This window comes from Saccopteryx leptura, chromosome 1 (assembly GCF_036850995.1).
Source record: "Saccopteryx leptura isolate mSacLep1 chromosome 1, mSacLep1_pri_phased_curated, whole genome shotgun sequence".
NCBI classification, from domain to species: domain Eukaryota; kingdom Metazoa; phylum Chordata; class Mammalia; order Chiroptera; family Emballonuridae; genus Saccopteryx; species Saccopteryx leptura.
The window spans coordinates 302803451-302822360 of record NC_089503.1 but is presented as its reverse complement, the minus strand read 5'-3'; the positions used below and the strand labels follow the sequence as shown (position 1 = coordinate 302822360).

Sequence of the window (18910 nt, the reverse complement as noted above, 5' to 3'; positions counted from 1 at the left end):
ATATGAAACTATAAAGTATCCCCTAATTTTTGTGAGCAGTTAATTGAAAGTGATACTTCGTAATGATAGATTTGTGTGGGTGTGAAATTCTTCATTCTTAACATGCAAATATAATATATACTAAGCATCAGATTTTTTTTTTTTAATTTAACATTTTTGAAGAAAATCTCTCAAAATTCCTTATACTGTTGTTTGGTTAAGTAAAGGAAATAGGTTGTAATTAAAGCTTTCCTTGACTGGGTGTAATGTTATAAACGTTCCATAATATGATGCAACAACATTCTTCAAGATGACTCATGAGGACCTTAACTGACCTGTGAACTAGTGAACTAAATGCCCCCATGGCTACACTGTTCAATGGGTTGGTGACTTCTTTAGCACCTGCCAAAGGAGGTGACTGAGGTGGGGAGGGCTGAATACTGAAGGAATTCCCCAGATGACAGTGTTTTTCTCACTGGCGTCTTTACCATGGGCATACGAGAGGTTAGGTTCTGCCCATTAGGCACCGGGTGCAGGACACAGCACAGGGTGATTTCTGTGCTATGCCCATTTAGAGACACAGGCTGTGCTGTGGCTATGAGGAGGCACAGGCTGATCCCTGGGGTGCCTGAGGGGAGTGTCTGTCTGAGACGCTGTCCCCAGGGAATGCAAGGGTTGATGACTAAGGAAGTGGACTATTGGCTCCTGACCACATCATGCTTTTGACCTTCCTTGAATGAGAGTGAGAAGAAGGGATGGCATTGGAAAATAGAAAAGAAAATGTTTTCTCTGTTTTCAATCATTCCATTGGCTTCCTCTAGCATGTCTTTTTCTCCTGCAGGGTGAATATGATAGTCCAGGGGACGACATGAATGACAGAAAGGTGAGTTGCTCTATGCTGTGCTGAGGACTGTGAGCACCAGAGACCATGGGTGGGTGTGAACGACATAGATGTGTCCTCAATGTTTGCTTTATCTGCTTCTATATTTTCCAGCAGTTCTTCTACAGCTCCCTGCTGCCTAGGCACTTGGAAATGCGAGGGCCAATTCTGGTCATTGACACAATTGTGTGTATAGGGGTGTTGCTGGTATCTAGTGTCTGGGGGACCAGCTATGGTAACTATTTCACACAAAAGCATTATCTTGTTCCTGGTGATGAGAGGGGCTTAGCTGGGAAACCCTGGAAGTCCTAATTCCTTAATTTATAGATGGTAAAATAGACACACAGAAAGAGTGAGCACATTGCCCATGACAACACAGGCTAGAAATACCTCTGTCTCTCAAATCTTGCTAAAAATGTACTATTATCCATGTCAGGATCTTCTTTTTTCTTTGTTGGGGGGTCATCTTTAAGTTCTCCTTGTCCTCTGGGCAGACTAGTAAGGGATAGCCATTCCCAAATTTCAGATGAGAAATTGGAGGGACAGGGAGGCTCATTCATGCTGTGTATTTGGGCAGCTAGGAATTAGAGGTTGTAGTTAGGGGAGGGGAAGAGTCCCTTTGGAAAGATCTCTCCTGGGCCAGTCACAGCTCCTGACTGGACAACTCTTTCCCCAGCCTTCCACTTAGATCCCCTTTCTTCTGTTTGCTGACATTCTGGGAATGTGGGTGTCCCCTGCCCTGCCATGGCATCTCCCCACCTCCTTAGAGGTGACTGCTCCATCTGGCTGTCAACCCCTTCAGGCCACCCTCCCGTGCAGCTTCCTCCAGCCTTCAGCAACTCTGGTGAGCAGAGGCTGGTGGGCGAGGGCAGGAGGGGTGAGAAATGGAAGCCCAAGAAGTTTCCCTCCCCCCAACTCTGTTGTCTGGAAAATCATTCATCCCCCAAGTTGCCTTTAGAGCAGCCTTCTTTTTATCCTGCCTATTAGTCCCTGTTATGAAGTGTTAAGTATTAAAAACATAAAAGGTCTTTTCCAGAAATACTGCTGTGATTGCTTACACATGTCCCTTCTCTGCCTGCTCAGGGAATCTGCTCTAGTATTTCGATGTCTTAACCTCATCTGTTTTCTATCTGATGCTAATAGTCTCGGTGTTTAATTTCCTGAAAAGTCCCGGATCAAATTTAAAGGAAAAGGAGGAAGCATTTCTCCCCACATCTCACCTCGCTCACCCCAACTATTTTCTGTCCTCCCACTCTCTAATTTCACATTCCTCCCCTTTAAAGAGTGATCACTACCACTGCCCACCTAAGAAACCTCCTGCTGGGTGGGTGGTGACCCAGCCTGTCAGGTAGAGCACTTTACAAGAACATTCCAGAGACCAGGAGCACACTGCAACTGGTGGGAGAAATCAGCCAGCCCTCTGTAATCTTCACAGAGGCGGAGAGAAGCAGATTGTAAGATGATCCAAAATATATATGTATTTGTCTTTGCAATGATATTATATTATTATTAACAACAAAACCTTTTAACACAACATTTTCTTCCCAGGAACTGTATTTCTTAGGCCAACAGAATTATTCCCAGTGTACAAGTTGAACAGGTGGAATCTGGGAGGCAGGGTGAGACCAGCCAGGATGGAGTCGCACCTTGGTGTATAGTTCCCAAGGTTTACGTCCAAGGGATGCTCAGTAAAAAGGGGCCAGTGTCTTGGAAAGATGAGAAGCTCTTTCTTTGTGGCTTTCCCTTGGGTTTGCTGGCCAGTGCTGGTGCCCTTGTTCTCCTCTGCCAAGGTCACAGTTAGGGCAGTACTCCTTGCCGTGATGGGGGAGTCAGAGAAACCATGAGCGAGAGAGCAAGCTTTCTCCTGTCCATCCGGCCTAGGAAACATACCCAGCGAAGTGAGGAAACTGGTTCCAGTGTCAATACATATTTGTCAAGTAAGGACTAAAACCTTGGTGTTGAAATCCCAGCCAGAGCTCCATAGCCAGGTCGATACCGCTTCTTGTATATGGTGAGGGGAATTCTCACCGTGGGGCTGGGCTCCTGCCTGCAGTTTCAGTGCTTATGGGGGTTGGGGGGAGGCTAAAGGGATCCTAAAAAAGAAAGAGCCAAGACCTCGGAAGATGTGCAGTATATTTATATGTTTTCCTTACACTGTGATAGTTTATTGTTCCTTGAGAGGGCGGCAGGGAGGACTTCGGTGGAGTGCAAAGGTGAACTCTTGAATCTGTGGCTGGAGGTGGCGGAGAAGGGTTGGGAGCTGCAGTGTGGGATGGCCTCTCGGGATAATTTGCAAGGGCATCTCAAGCTGCCCGTCCTGCCAGTTCCTGGATGTTCTCCTTCACTCTCCCCTGCATCTGTGGCTATTCCCACGACCTCCCTGAGGCCCGGGCTCCTTGTAGGCAGGTTCCAGGCCAGCCCAGAGGCCGCTGAGGATGCAGTCTCCTTCCCTTCCAGCCTGCTCCAGCAGCTGAGCAGTCTCCATGGACTCAGCCCCAGGTGGCGTTCGGAGGGCTCCCTCTCCCTTCTCCTGGAGGGTAATTAAGAAGAGGCTCCCTCTCTCTGGGGAGCATGGCTTTCCCACCTTTCTAGAAAGCAGGAAGAGGGAGCAGCAGCGGGTGAGGGTGGGTCCCTCCTGGCTGCCAGCCGCTACTGAATTCCACATTAGCCAGACCTGCCTGGTTTTCCCAAGCGTCCCGTTGTCTGTCCATCGAAGAGGCTGTGAGCATCCTCTGAGGGCTGCCTGACTCCCGCTGGCTCATGGCGGCTTCCCACACCCTTACAGGGGAACCCAAGGCACAACATTGGAATGATTTTCAGCCCTTGCCCCTGGATTCTCCAGCTTTTGCAAAGGATTATCTTCTCTAGTGGACAGGAAGGTATATAGTGACGCCCAAAAAGGTGTGTGAAGAGAGTCAATCTGTCTTTCTGACAAAAATAAGTTACTTTTCTGTTTTCACTTGATTTCTCGGTTTCCCATGAGGCTTAATTATCTCATGCTGCACAACTCTCTCTCATTGTACCACTAAAGGAAAGACCTAGATAGTTACTAAAACTTCACACAGGCCACTGCAGGATCTGGGTGCAGAACTGTGTCTGCTCCCATTTGGGTCCACCCTGGCTGCCCATCAGTGCCTGTCTGTTGGCTACAGCTGGCATCTTCCTTCTATTGCAGGTGCAGCTCTCTCTGAGGAGCTTGTGGCCTAAGAGAGGGCCACGGATCTCAAAACATCTTGCTGTGCCCTGGCATTGTGAATGGTTTTTACAGTTGGGTTCTAATATATTCTCAAGAAATAACTTAAACCAACTGATCCACTGTCAGATAGGATCCCTAGGGAGCCAGCTTGGCCACTTGTACGTTGTGATCCATCAGATGGGATGGTTTCTGGGGGTTGTTGCTTCCTGCCTCGGAGGTTTGGGGTCAGGCTGACATGCCTAGAATTACACTGGGGCCCTGAAATAAGGCAATGTTCATTGAGAAGGAGCTGCCCACCCTCCCTGATCGGCTCGCAGACCTGGCCAGTTGGTATAGAGGGCATGGTGTAGCGTAAGGGAGAAAATGGATTTGCTAAGAGCTTCACTAGAAGATTTTAGACTCTGCAGGTTTAAAGGGATTGTTACAAGTTGCTGTGGTTATCCTGCACTTTCCTCAGACCTCTCTAATCCCCGTGGGGCGGAGACTCTAAAGCATGTCCTCCTTCACCCCGAGTGCCGGTCTGTTTGGGGAACCTGGGACCTGGGGTTTGGCATGAGCTACTTGGTCTTCATCATGTGTGATTAAATGTTTGCAGAGGTAGGGAAGGGTCTACAGCACTCTATGCCTCTCCCTGACTCCGCTGCAAGGATGTATGAGCTGCCCTGGTCAGAGCCGCATGGGCATCCGGGGCCCCTGACTTCTGCTTTGCAGCCTATGTCTCCTGCAGGAGCTGCCTGATGGTTTCCTCCTCTGTGTCCGTCCGGCCTGTTTGCATCAAGCTCAGACAGCTCTCTTGGCTCATCCTCTTCTTTATCTACAGCTATGGAGACAGCTCTGTGCTTAGAGGGTACCACACTGATAAAAGGGACTTTGGGAGGGTTCTTATAGCAAGTCTGGGCTCCTAGCAGGGGTAAGGACTATGAGCTTGGCTCCCAGTTTGAGCCTAAGCAACTGGACCATATTGGCTTCATGGAGCATTTTTAGTTTTGCCTCCAGGGAATAGCAGGTAGGTGTTTTCAGGCTCAGATTTTGGCTGGACAGGTGAGTTGCAGAGGAATTTTCTCTAGAGAGCAGAGCCTTTGAGACAGGTAGTGACATCCTGCAGCCCTTAAGGGAGGACTTGCCTGTGTCTTCTGACGCAAGCTAGCCTCCCCTTGGGCCACAAATGATGTCACTGTGACAACCAGGTGCTGGTGAGTCCAGGGTTTGCACTGGGGAGAGAGGATAAAAACCCAGGGCCGTGGGAATGCCCAAGAGGAGGTGGAACAAGAGATGGAATAATAACAATGAGATTTGCTCTCGTGACACCTGCCGGGAAAGGGCATTATTAAAACTCATGAATTCAGATCTCTCTCTGCCCGTTATGCACATTGCAGCCCTTTTGTGTGTGTCTGGGTTTCCTACTTTGCCCAAGGTGGTTTCTGTGGGTGCAGTTTGCTGTACTGGGATCTGTGTTGTTTCTGGTTCTAGTTTGTGGTTGTTGGGAGAGATTATGACAATAAAAGCCTGTGGCCACTGAATAGACATGCCATTTCTTTTCCTTCCCTTTCCTTCCTTCCTTCCTTCCTTCCTTCCTTCCTTCCTTCCTTCCTTCCTTCCTTCCTTCCTTCCTTCCTTCCTTCCTTCCTCTCTCTCTCTCTCTCTCTCTCTCTCTTTCTTTCTTTCTTCCTTTCTTATTTCTTTTGAGAGACAGAGAGAAGGACAGATGGGGAAAGACAGACAGGAAGGGGAGAGAGATAAGAAGTACCAATACTTTGTTGAGGCACCTTAGTTGTTCATTGATTGCTTTCTCATATGTACCTTGACTGGGGTAGGGGGGTCTACAGCAGAGCTAGTGACCCTTTGCTCAAGCCAATGACCATGGGTTCATGTCCATGATCCCATGTTCAAACCAGTGACCCTGCGTTCAAGCTGGTGAGCCCGTGCTCAAGCTGGTAACCTCGAGGGTTTGAACCTGCGTTCTCTGTGTCCCAGGCCGATGCTCTGTGTCATGGCCTGATCAGGCAGGAATGCCAATTCTTATTTCAGTTTTTATGTGATGTGTTTATAGATTCTTAGGTAAAAAGATTCTTAGGTAAAAAGATCAACCCTTAGGCTTCCTGTAGGGTTGATCCTGAATTAGATGTTCAAGTACCCGATAGGAGTAGCTTTTCCTTGGCAGAATGTCAGGTGAAGTCTGTGTGATGTGTAAGGAGATGTGATGTACAAGGATAATAAAGAACATAAAGTAGCAACTGTGTTAAAAGTCTGTCAGTTGTAGACACATAGTTTGATTCTGCGCTATTATCTGTCCAGCATGTAGATGATATCTAACGATGGTTGGTTATCAGATTGCTCATTTACTTGTGGATGACCTGGGAAGTTCACTGGCCAGGCATTTGAAACTAAAATGGGGTTTGCCCTTGGGACTGATGCCCAGGTTTGTCCACGTTCTACTTGAGTTGCTGTGAAACCATCACAAGATGGCGGGTGGCCTGATATGTTTGGTGCACTGTTTTCTCCCTTATCTTCTAGAAAGTGTTCCACTCTTGTCAAAGTCATCAGTGAGGGACCTTTAAGTCACTGAATCCAGTGGTCACTTTTCCATTCTCATCTGACCTGACCCATCAGCAGTGTTTGGCCCAGCTGGTCATGTTTTCTTCTCACTGGAAGCCATCATCCCTTGGCTTCCTAGACACCAAGCACTACTGGTTGTCCTCCACATTCCTGACTGCTCTTCTGTCTCCTTTGCTCTCCTTCCTCATCTCTTTGACCTCTAAACACCGGATCACCAGGCCCAGGCCTCAAACCTCTTCTCTATCTACGCCCCTTCCCGGGAGATTGCATCCATAGCTTCATGGCTTTACAAATCATCTCTTCTCCAAGAACTCCAAATTGGCATCTCCAGTCTGAACTCTCCTTTAAACTTCAGACTTTTACAGTTAGCTGCTCACCCAGCATCCCCAGGTGAATGCTAGCCTTTTACAGGGCACCTCAAATAACCACACCCCAAGCTAACTTTTGTTTCTACTGTTCTTGACCTGTTTTTCCCACAGTCTGACCCACTTCAGTAAATAGAATCACCTTTTACTCAATAGCTCACGTCAAGTTCTCTCTCTCTTTTATTTTTTTACCCTATATCCAGTCCAACAGAGGATCTTACTGACTGTACCTTTAAAAAAATATAAGCAGAATCAACCACTTCTCACTGCTTCTCCTATGACCTTCATGGTTCACGCTACTGTCATCTCTTCCCTGGACCATTAAAATAGTCCCCCTACTTCTGTGTTAGCCCTCAATCTCTTCTCCCCCAGCGGCCAGAGTGAGCTGTCTACCGTCTAACTCAGGTCACTCCCCCCTCACTGCTGCAAACCCCCTAATGGCTTCTTCAAAGTCCAAGGATTTGAGCATTGCCTATAAGCCTCTGAGCAGCCTCCCCAGTACTCTCTGACATGGTCTCCCATTATTCTCCCCATGCTCCACCCCAGCCATATGCTTCCCCAGTCTTCTCCAGGACATGTCACACGCACTATATTTCAGGGTCTTTGCCCAGGAAGAGTGTCCTTCTGCCTAGAACACTCCCCCACATTCTTTAGGTCTCAGCTTAAATGTCACCTCTTCAGAGAGGCCTTCTCTTGTCAACTTATCTAAAATAGCATCAACCCCATTCCCCTCTTTCATATTCTACTCCCTCACCTTGATTTATTTTTCTTCATGGCATTTATGGGTCTTATACGTTTATATTATTATATTTGTCTCTACACACCAGGCTGTAAACTCCATGACAACAAGGATCCCGTGTCTGGACCGGGTCTGGCACATAGATGATGATCAATAAATACTTATTCAATGAGTGCACATGTGAATGCCAGGACTCATTTCACTGGACTAAGCGAAACAAGGGAGTAAAGAAGGAAGGGTTAGGATGGCTGGGTGTAACCTTGTAACCTAGGAGTGTTATAAAGGTCACCTTAATTATTTGGGGAAAAAGTCAGCTTCTGTAGTCTCCTGGCTTTGGACATTCCCCTTGCAATGTCTCATGAGAATTTTCCTAGAAGCTCAAATCAGGAAATTCAGTTTTGACTTGCTACTCATCCATTAGGATGGCTTTGTGTATGTGGAGGAGTAAAATCTAGACTTGCTTGAATAGACAGAGGTGAACAGTTGCTCCCCATTTTCTAACCTGTTTTCCTATTTTTCTTGCTTAGCTGCTGTATCAAGAATGGGCACGCTATGGGGCGTTTTATAAGTTTCAACCTATCGACCTCATCAGGTAAGACATGGGAGGAGATTCTCTGGAAGACTCTAGAGATGCAAGTCCTGGGTTATCTCTCAGCCCTCTTGGCCCCTGGCAGACTGTTGGTCAAGCAGAGGGATCTGCTTTGCTAGATTGTATCATTTCCCTGCTGTGTCTTATGGATGGGGAAGCAGCTCAGGGACAGAGAGGAGACTGGGGGCTGGGCAGAGCGGCAGGTCATGTAGATTGACACACTGTGACTTGCATCTTGAGGTCCTTCTGCACTACAGTCTCTCTTTCCCTGCCTGCTCTTTTATGTGTATGTGTGTGTGTGTGAAGAGGCAACTGGAGTGATAGCTCTTAATATTGCCCTTAAAATTTGTCTTAGAGAAGGATCTGGTTGAAGCAGACCCTTGGGTTATGCCCGAGTGACCACAGTGTTGATCAAGAGAAAGGAAGACCTGGAAAATCCCATGAGAAATAGCAGGCTGGCCTGAGAGGGAATTTAGACATTTTTGGCTTCTCCAAATTAGAAGGGAAGAGAGACTGGGTCCCGGCATCCCTTCCCTCAGTGCTGTCCCGAAAATGATGTCCTGTTACCTTGAGAATTTCCCCAGCTTCTGTAGAACATTGGTAAACAGTTCTTTTCCAGAACTTACCAGAATGCAGTTAGTCTTGACTAGCATAAAATGGGATGAGGGCTCTAGAAACGCAAGGAGTTCTTGGAGTTCAGCTTCTTTCCCAGCGGGGACTGCAGGGGAGGCAACACCGTCAGGTGGGAAAGCACTGGGCGAGAGTCTGGAGACGGGGTTCTTGTTCAGGCCTGGCCCCCAGGGGCTCGATGTTTCTTTGGGCAAGTCACGGTCCCTCTTTGGTCTTCAGGACCCTAGTTGTCTTAAATTGGGAGGCTGAACTGAGGGATCTGTAAGGAAATTTGATAGAGCGTGCTTATTTGGAAAAGATGGCTCTTGGCCCATGCCTGAAATAATAGACTCACGGCCACAGCACCCCTGTGGCTCTTCTAGTGAACTAATTAATCAGCACACAAACGCAGAGAGTGTTGCTGGCGGATTGTCCCAGGCCGGGACTGGGAGAAGGGCAGCAGCCAGAAGGATTGAGTCCAGAGGGAGGATTTCCAGCTTCTTCTTGGAAGAAGAAAGCAGCCCGGGGGCCACAGTTTGGGCAGGTTCACCTCCCACACAGAGACTGAGAGCCCTCCCAGGGAACTGGGAGCTTGCTTGGCCACATCTCTTGACAACAGGTGTGGGTTCCAGCTGACGGCCGTTAACCGCAGCGCTCGGGTCAGGAGGCAGGGTCACTGGGTGCCTGTGGCCGAGGCTCCCTCACCCCGTGCCTCCCAGGCCCTGGCGGCCTTTATGAGGCACCGGCCACCTAGACTGTTCTCTGGGCCACACCAAGGCTGCTTCCTCCGGGCTTTGATCTTCTCTTGCATCTCAAGTGGCCACCCACTCTGTCGCCTGTTTTCTCCAACTACTGACTGGCTTTTTAAAAAAATATGATTAAAAAAAAAATTCCCCTTACCAGAGAGCCCTGTCTTTTCCCTAGAGTCTTCAGGTGACTGGCCGCCAGCTAAGTGGGAAATGGCCCCAATGTGTACTCAGTTTCGGCCACCAAAGCAGCCTCACCTGCAGGGAAAGAATTGTCCTTGGAGCGAAGCCCTGCTCTGGGGCCTGGCGGTGGCTGAGCACAGAGAGCTCGGATCCGTCTAGACAGGGCACGGTGCGCTGTGGAGCTGGGGGCCAGCCCCGCTCCATGGGTCAGACGGCCAGGGCGTTCCCACACTCCGGGACAGGCGAGGCCAGCCGCTTGGCCAGGAGGAGATGGCTGCAGCCCCAGGTACCTCTCCGAGACTGGCTGGAGGGAAGGGACACTGGGTGTATGTGGGGGGAGTTGTTTACCCAGTGAGCTAAGGAACTTTCTGACCTCATGGGGCTGCTGGACAGGGAGAGACAGTAGTGGGGAGGGAAGAAAGGAGGGTGGCTTTGGGAGCAAAGCTGGGTTAGCAGAGACAGGGAAGCCACGAGGCAGCTGGAGCGCTTGTAAAGTGGAGAACAGCTCCCCACACTCAGCTGCTCCCTAGTCGGCAGGCGCCACCCTAAACTCATTCCACATTCTCCTCTGAAGACCCCAGCTCACTTCCTCTGTGTCTGTCAAAGTCGCCTCTTTCCGCCCCTCCCCCGCCCTCTCTCTCACGTCCCACGTCCCACTCCCTGGCTGCTTCAGCGTCATTCCCGCTCTCTTCCATCCTTTCTCCATCTTTCCTGCCCCCACTGGGCGGGACTGCGCGGTCTGCCTTCCCTGAGCCGCGCCAGCCCCGCACGGTGCCGGGGCTGCTCCATCACGGCTTCCTCCTGTGAATGGTACCCTCTGTGCGCCTCACGTAGAGATCGCGCCCCTGGGGTCTGTGTGGAAGGATGGACAGAAGCAGGGGAGTCTGACACAAGCTGAGTTATGATTCCTACAAAGGCCTGGCGGAGGTGTTTCCCACCTCTCTCCCTGGGCACCTGGCCCCTGTTTTAGTGCTGAGCTTCTGCTCCCCCGGTGGAACCCCGGGGCTCCCCCACGCCCATCCTCTGGAACATTCTAAAGTGCGAGGGTGTTCCGTGGGGAGGAGAGATGTGTTTGTGTTTGGAAAGCCCCAGGACTAGGTGCACTTGAGACTGGGGGTCAGAAGCTCCTTTCCCACGTGGGGAGAGGGGCAGAGGGAGGCCAGACACCTGCAGCCCTCACCTGCCTCCTCCCGCTGCACCTTCTGGTGTGCCCAGCAGGCTGCACTGTAAGACTGCCTGTGTCTCTCCAGCCCAGCAGGGCTCTCCACCTCTGCTCTGAAAACCTCTGGGCCTGCAGGCCTGAGCTGAGTGGGGCTGTGTGTGTGTGTGTGTGTGTGTGTGTGTGTGTGTAAGAGTTGCCTGGGAAGGTCCCCAGGAATGTAGCCAGCAGGGACCCACTCACAGAAAATCCGGGAACATCCAGCCTTCAGCACTGGTGCCCTGGCAGAGGCGCCGTGTGTGACTAAGACAGTGGGAGACAGGATGTCTCAGCTGGGGGGGACGGCCCCTCTGCTCCTTCAGCAGCCCTACAAGGTCTTGTCGCCAGGGGAGTCGATTTCTGCTTGCACTGCTCTGGGTTAACACCCCAACATCCCAGGAGGGAAACAGCCTTTGTTTTCTGGGGGACCTCGGGGCCTGGGGCCTTGTGGGCTTGTACAGGTGTGATCCGGAATTCGTCAGGAACAGGACCTGTGTTTTCACTAACAGTAATGTCTGCTCACGGGCCTATTTTCTCAGCTCGGAAGTTTTGATGTGGATGAGACAAAGCAGACTTGCAACATCTGAGTTTGATTTAGCTCCTAACTCTACTTTGCTGAAGTCGATGTACCAAGTTTATTTTTCAGCATCTGCCTCTGCCTGCCTACAACAGCACAGGGAAGAGAGGGGTCCAGAGGCTGCTAGGTTTGGGGGGATTACAGCCCATTGGCTTGGGGATGCACCCAGGGGCTCGTTCCTGGGCAGCATGCACTGCACTGAATCAGGATGCCAGCCTGGAGAGGGGCAAACGGCCGTCACCCATCATTCCCATATCTTTCAAGGATGCCCCCTTCGTGAGTGAGGTTTCCTAAAAATCAGTCAGTCCCTTGCCATGCAACTTGTCCAGGTGGCAGCTCTGGAGTTCTCTTAGAAATGTTCTGGTGTGAGCTTTGAGGTGTGAATACTTCCACAACAACCTGAGACTGATGTCTATAAGGTCATACCATCTCAAAAACCTTTGGGCATCATCTGTGGACAGCAAGAGTGGCATGTGCCCCCCTTGGGACATGTCCCTACCATTTTAGACTCCCAGCCCTCTCCAGCTCCACCCATAGTGGCCCATCCAGAACCTTGGCATCATGGGACTGGGCTTCCCCCCCTCCTCCTGCAAGGCAGATGACCTTGTTCTTGCCAGAGTCCCCCAGGATGTCCACGAGAAGGCTGTGTCTCTGGGCCCACCTACTTGTACCCTCCTAAAATGTGACCCATCCAATCGTCCCAGGAGGGAGGCAGAGGGAGCCACATTCTTTCTTAGGAGGCTTCTCAGCAGGCCAGGCGGGTTTGGGGGAGGGACTGTAGAGGAAACAATGTTAATCAACCTGTGATTAATTATTTCCCGAGCTCTGCTGCCTCCTCCTTGATCCTTCCCTGGGATTTATAAAAGCCATTCAGCTCAATGCAATAAATATTTACTGATGCTTATAGTGAGCAAACCTCTGTGCTCGGAAACAGGGGTGGGGCAGCAATAAATAAGGTAAAGTTTGTGCCCTATGGATCTATCAGTTATGTAGGAGGATGGACATGTGCAAGATTGGATGAAGGGAGGGCTTTTAAGGTCTAGGATATAAATATATACAGAATAGATAGTATGGGATGACAGATGACGAGTAATTGCTACCAGCAGAAAAAGGGAAGACTTCCTGGAAGAGGTGGCACTTGAATTAGAAATGTTGCTTTCTGAAAGACTGCGGTCAAATGATCAGAATGTGTCTTCATTGCCAGCCTGGGCTTCCCTGTGTGTAGATTTCTTATTCATCTGGATATTGATGGCCAGAAATCATGCTGACCCAAAGCCCGATCCTTCCTGACTATTGATTGGGAGTGGTAAGATCAGAAACTTGACTTGCAAGTATATTCTGTGTCAGCCTGGTCCATGCGGCTTGATCTGCCCTATAAGTCAGCAGGGAATGCAGGGTCGGAAGGAGGTGGGCTGGATCCACGTGAGTAGGAGAACGAGATGTGAAGTGTGGGACTGACACCTTGGTGTTTACACAGGCCTCAGCAGTTGAAGTGTTGGATTTAGCTGGGAAGTATTTTTCAGGCTGGAAAGAAGTATCTTATGGCCCTGAGGATTATTTTTCTTTTATCTCTGAAGGTGAGAAAAGCAGACAGTAGCTAGTTCAGGCAAGGGGGAAACAAGGATAACAATGTTCTGCACTGTTGGGTTCTGGCCCATTTTACAGACCGGGAAAATAAGTCAGGCTGTTTATTAAATCTAGCCATGAAGAGGCTCTAGCCTACTCTCCTTGTCTTTCTTCCTGCACTGAGCGTCACTCCCTTCTACTGTGACCCCTTCCTCCCACTCCTGCCGGGCCTGGTCAGTGGACACGGAGCAGGAATATGGTGCTCTTAGCTCCAGTCTGAGACTGCACCCTAAGGCCATCTTTGTCTTCTCAGGGTGATCTCCCAAGGCTCAGAACACCTTTCCATAGGTGGCGGCTCCTGTGAGATCAAACTTCTAATCTCCCTTCCTGTAGTATCCGCCACATGTTACAAGTGGGGGATCCCAAGACCCCAGGAGGCTGCACGAGTTCCCTGTGGCCACCCAGAATTCCACGGACAGAGCAGGGAAGGGAAGAGTTACCTGGCTCATTGCTTCCTTAACTCGCTTCTGTCTCCTCCTAGTTCCCAAGGAGGATCAGAAACTGATATTAGTCTGAAAATAGAGGGCAAGTTTTATATTTTGTATCCCCTTGGCCCTCATGGGCAATAAAATCCCCAGTTACTCAGGTCCCTGGGATGAAACCTTAGCATCGCAGAGGCGGAATGTGCTTAGAGGTCAGCCACCTCCGTGCCCAGCCCTGGGATGGAGGAATTAAGACTTCCTCCACAGAGTATTTATCTAGCAAATGTTCAGCCTTTGCCGGACTTTTCTTATAGTAGGGAGCAGCCTCGGGTGGCATGTGTGTATGTTGCACATTCCTAGCCACTAGAAAGGGTCACAGAGTCAGAACAAGGACTCTGCTGACCTCCCTCACTTTGTTCCAGTTTTGCTCCCTGGAGCTCTGGGAGCAAATGAAAGTATCCTGTCATGTAGGCCAGTCCTTTAATTATTTGAAAATAGCTATTGTGACAGTAACAGTTCTCATATACCCAAGCTTTCTTTCGTCTGCACAAAACACTCCTGGATCTGTCTGCATGATGTCCTCATGTGACATGGGCTCTTCAAACAACGTCCTCATCATGGTCATCATCTTTGGGGCTCACTGGTCTGGGAAGCTCAGAGCAGGGTCCTTCCACGCACCTCACCTGGTGTACTTAAGCCAACACGTAGTTGGCAGTGACCAGATATGAGATGCTGGTGCTGGGAGGATAGAGATGAATTAAGTATGACCACATTTTCAAGGAGCTTAAGTTCAAAGTCAAATCTACAAGCTTACAGATGACCACTGGGCTTTTCTGGAATATGAAGGGACAAATTGGATGGAGAAAATTTTCAGAAAAGTAACTGTGAGGCTGTAGAAAAACGGCATATGGAAAAGATCATGGGGGAAGTTGGCCCCCTTAAACTAGTCATCTGTGCTGATGGGCTCAGGGGTATCAGCTCTGCCTTAGGCAAAGACTGTTGGGGGCAGCCGCAACTCTTTCTAGAAACATTCATGGGATGTATTGCAGTACCCACAGACCCTGGAAATTCTCAGAAAACATTTTAGGATCTACCAAAATATGTTCAACTCAGGACACCACTGAGTTGAAATGAAAGCTCAGCCAGGCTGGGAATATTTCAGCTGAGGAAATGTATTGTGAACAAAAATTTGGAGAGACTTGCCTATGAAGACAGACTTAAACGAATGAGCTCTCTACTCCAAGAAGAAAGTGGAGAAGGCGTGAGGCCGGTACTTACTAAAAGATGGATAGAGTGACTGTGCACGTGTTTATCAAATCCTGAGGAACTTGCCTGGGGACATCCCTTCAGGCTGGAAACCGTGGGCTGAGCATTAGAACTGTTTCAGTTCTAGCTTTGTTTCCAGTTGATGTAATGTCTGAATAAGCCATTCTCTCTTGAGCCTCATTTTCCTCCGCTATGAAATTGGAATCTCACACCTGTCCTACCTGCCTGCCGCATGATATTAGTGCGAGGATTACGGAAAAACATTGCACAGATGCTGCGGTGGTGGACGTCAGTTTGGTTACTTAATTATTTATCGGCTCCCTGGAGAAAAATTATAATATCCCCCAAAGTAGCAGAATTTTATATAGCTCTTTAGCTCAAGAATTTTGACAAATATTATATAGTCACAAGGCTATGTTTTTGTTGCAAATCAACGCACTGTAACTAAGCACTTGGTGGGTATGAGCACTGCGCCTCCCAGCCACCCTGCAGAATGGGCGCTCTTACCTCCATCTAGGGATGGGAAATACTGAACTCGGTGAGATGAGGTGCTTCCCAAAGCCGCAGAGCAGCCCATCTGGGATTCAAACCCAGCCCTGTCTGACTCTAGAAACTGATTTTTCTCTTGTGCCATGTGGCTGAAGGTGACACTGAGCTCCATCCAGCTGGCTGTCAAGCAAGCTGGGTTTCTAGTGTTAATCCCTTTAATTAGCAGCTTCTGAGGGAAAACTGATGTGGTCTGGCTGGTAGCAGAGCGGACTGACCCCAGTCGACCCCTGCTCTACCGTGGGGCCTTCACTGTGAGCATTCCTCTGTGTTTCACAGGAGTGGCGTGTCACTCTTGGGGCCTGCTGAGCTGGATAAAATTGTTTGTGCCTCTGCTAAGTGACCCTAGAATGCTGTGTTTTCTATTTCTCTCTTCTATTTTTTATAGTCTTTTGTTTTTCTGACCTCTTCTATGTTGTCTGGTTGTCAGCTGTCACTTCTTGCTTTTGTCAACTGAGCAGTTTCCTTCCTGACACCAGTTTGTGCTACTTGGTTTCAGTTGCAGGGTCAGCCACCAGATGCCTGAGCAGGTTAGCCCTGTGCACCGGGCTGGACTCTTCCACAGCCTTCCCGCAGTCTAGCTCCCATCAGGAGGAGGGTTATGCAGAGAGTCTGCCTTTGTTGTGGAAACGTCTTCTTTTTGTTTCCTAGTGAGAGTGACATGGTGTTTCTGAAGCTCAAGAGGCCTCAGAGATGGAACCAGAGTGAGTGCAGAGCAGGTGCCTTTGCTGGAAGGGGCTGCATTTTGTTCTGACTTGTTTTGGGAGGCCACGGGGAACCCAGACTATCAAAGGTGCTGCTTACGGTAGAGCTCAGAGTCTGTAAACAGTGCAGAGTGGGTCCCTACACCAAGGGCCCACTGAATGAAGAGCTTTGTCCGGGATGTGGCGTCAAAGCCAAACCAAGAAGGAGAGCAGGACACTGGGAGTGTAATTATGGGGCATAAGTATCACTTGTTGGGGAGGTCACAGGCTGGAAAGGGGCCCCTGACGAGGAAATGCACAGAGCTGTACATAGAAGGGCAAGGTCACAGGGGAAGGCTTTGAGGGACAAGTGAGACTATGGGATCTGTGAGTGTTGAGTAGATAGTGGAGATTGGAAGGAAAGAAGAAACATGGTTGGGAGCTTTACAAGATCTGCGTTAGGGCTGAGCAGAGAACACGAGGCTACGGGAAGTGGCTGGAGGAGACATTGGAGACAGTGTGGGGTAGAAGGTCTAGACAGAGGGATCCGGACAATGGGAACAAAAGGAGATGCGGTCAAGCGGCTTCCCTGGAATTTAGGCAGGTGGCAAAACAAAGCTTGCTAGGGTTTCAGGACTTATGGACACCAGCTGTGAGGTGAGAGAGGACACATCAGGGTTCATTTTTGCACTCATCGTCTCTCTTGGGAAAGTATGAGCAAGTCCTTCTGCCCCTTTGGACCTGGTGTGGGTTCCTGTGCCTGGCAGAGAGAGTTAGAATCTTAGCGTCTTCTCCACTAAACCTCTGAGCTGGTGATGGCAGGTGCAGTCCTGTCTGTGGGTGTCGAGAACTTGAGGTGCAGCTGAGGGACAGATCTTGCCCTGGCAGGAGGGAGGGGACTTGCATGTGGATGAGGAGTTACCGTGGACACGGCCCAACTGTTTGATCCCAAGAGCCACTGTTTCACCACGTGTCTCTGGAACCTCCAAGCTCCCCGTTTCTGCTAATGATATTCCCCTGAGTGATGCTCTCCACCCACACCACATGGGTATGTAACCAACATAAACACAAAACATCTTAACACACTGAATAACATCGGCGGAACACACGGTTACAACAACAGCCGCAAGATAGCTACGTTTAATGAGCCCTGTACGCCCAGGCTTTTCGCACAAACACATGCCTCTGCTTTAGAAACGGAAAACCACAGCATTTTGTGGGTCTGAAAGTCACAGACATAGAGGAAAAAAACCAACAACATGAAATTTCAAAATCCTTGCCTGGGAGACAGTTGTCCTCCAGTACTTCCTTGGGATTATCTCAAGGTATTCAAAGACATGGATAGTTGGGTAACTGCCAAGCATGCTGTCTGCTCCTGGCAGAATGGTTGGCTGGGGCGTGCAGGGGTGGTGCTCAGCCTGAGTCACCCAGCCCATCAAAGGGACTCAGGAAACCCTCCTTGAGGGCTCAGGCCTCAGGGTTTTTGGCTTGGCCTCCTTGGTTTCTTTCATAGAATCTGTATTCAACTAAACACAGTCAAGACACACAAAGAGGAGATTGAGGACTGGGATTTTGAAACTCTTATTTGGGCATTTTAGCTTGGAGGGAGGTAAGGACAATGGCTCAGTTTCCAGCTGTTATCAGTTCTAACAAAACGGCAGCATTTTTTTAGGCTATTCTGCCCCATCTTCAGCCTTTGGGCAGAAAGGCAAGCTGCTCAGCGGAGAGAAGCGACCCAGCCACAGGCTGCAGTGCCTCTTTGTCCCGGTCAGGGGCTTTCAGCTTCCTGGAAGCCCCACCTGATGCGTCTTGTGGATTGTTCTTGCTGGGGTTTATTTCTTTTCACTTTTGCTCACTCGCCGTGCTTACCCCATGGTCTGTTTCCCCATTCCGTCACATTCTGTAAATTCACATCCCCCTTTTAATATACTTGCTCTTTGGAGGTTTGACATCTATTGGTGGTGAGGTTAAGCCTTGCTCTGATCCAGCAGCCAGCCAGAAGCATTTTTATGGGGAGCAATGTGAAAGAAATAGAAGAAAGAACCCCAAACTCCATCCAGTTTTGAGGAGAAGACTCAATGTCCTGGAAAGATTTAAAAGAACATATAACTCAGCTCAGTTTAATGCAGCATACTTATTGAGTACCTTGTCTGTGTCAGGCACTATTTTAGGAACTGCAGTTAAAATGATGAAAAAGGTAGATATTGGACTAACCTTGGGTGATTAAATAATTTATCATCTAACCTGGGACACTTCTGAGAGTGAAAATGAGCACATTAATAATTATGGTAAGTGTACTGGTCAGCTGTTGTCACAATAATGCTGCATGACAAATCACCCCAAAGTCAACAGGTTACAACAGTCATTGAATTTTCTTGCTCTTGTGTGTGTAGGTTGAGTGGAAAAGCTCTCCTTCAGGCTGAGGGTTGGCTGGGCTTTGCTACAGGCCTCAGATTGGGTTCAGGTCTTCCTAGGTCTGCTCACTCCGCTGGGCTCAGAAGCTACCCAGGCATGTTCCTTTCATGGTCAATCACAAAAGCACAAGGAAAGGAATGGAAACACAGTGCCTTCTAAGGCATCACTGCCATCACATCTGCTAGCATTCTATTGTCCAAAGTAGTCACATGGCCAAGCACAAAAACATGTTGTTGGAAAGTGTACTCTTTCTTAAAGGGAGGGGAATTACTGTTTGCTGAACACCAATCAAACCTTGAGTATAAACCGGAACCATACTAGCTGCATCTGTGGTC

General features: G+C 49.2%; 1 protein-coding gene across 4 annotated transcripts in view; it reads left to right on the top strand.

Annotated features, from left to right (window-relative positions):
• Window positions 1-18910, top strand: part of ANO2 (anoctamin 2) — a 345301-nt gene that overhangs the window by 121078 nt on the left and 205313 nt on the right. For all 4 annotated transcript variants that reach the window (XM_066357508.1, XM_066357518.1, XM_066357527.1 and 1 more), the window contains 2 exons: window positions 821-862; window positions 8243-8307. In XM_066357508.1, coding sequence (XP_066213605.1) covers window positions 821-862; window positions 8243-8307 — 107 coding nt within the window. The remainder of the gene's footprint in view (window positions 1-820; window positions 863-8242; window positions 8308-18910) is intronic.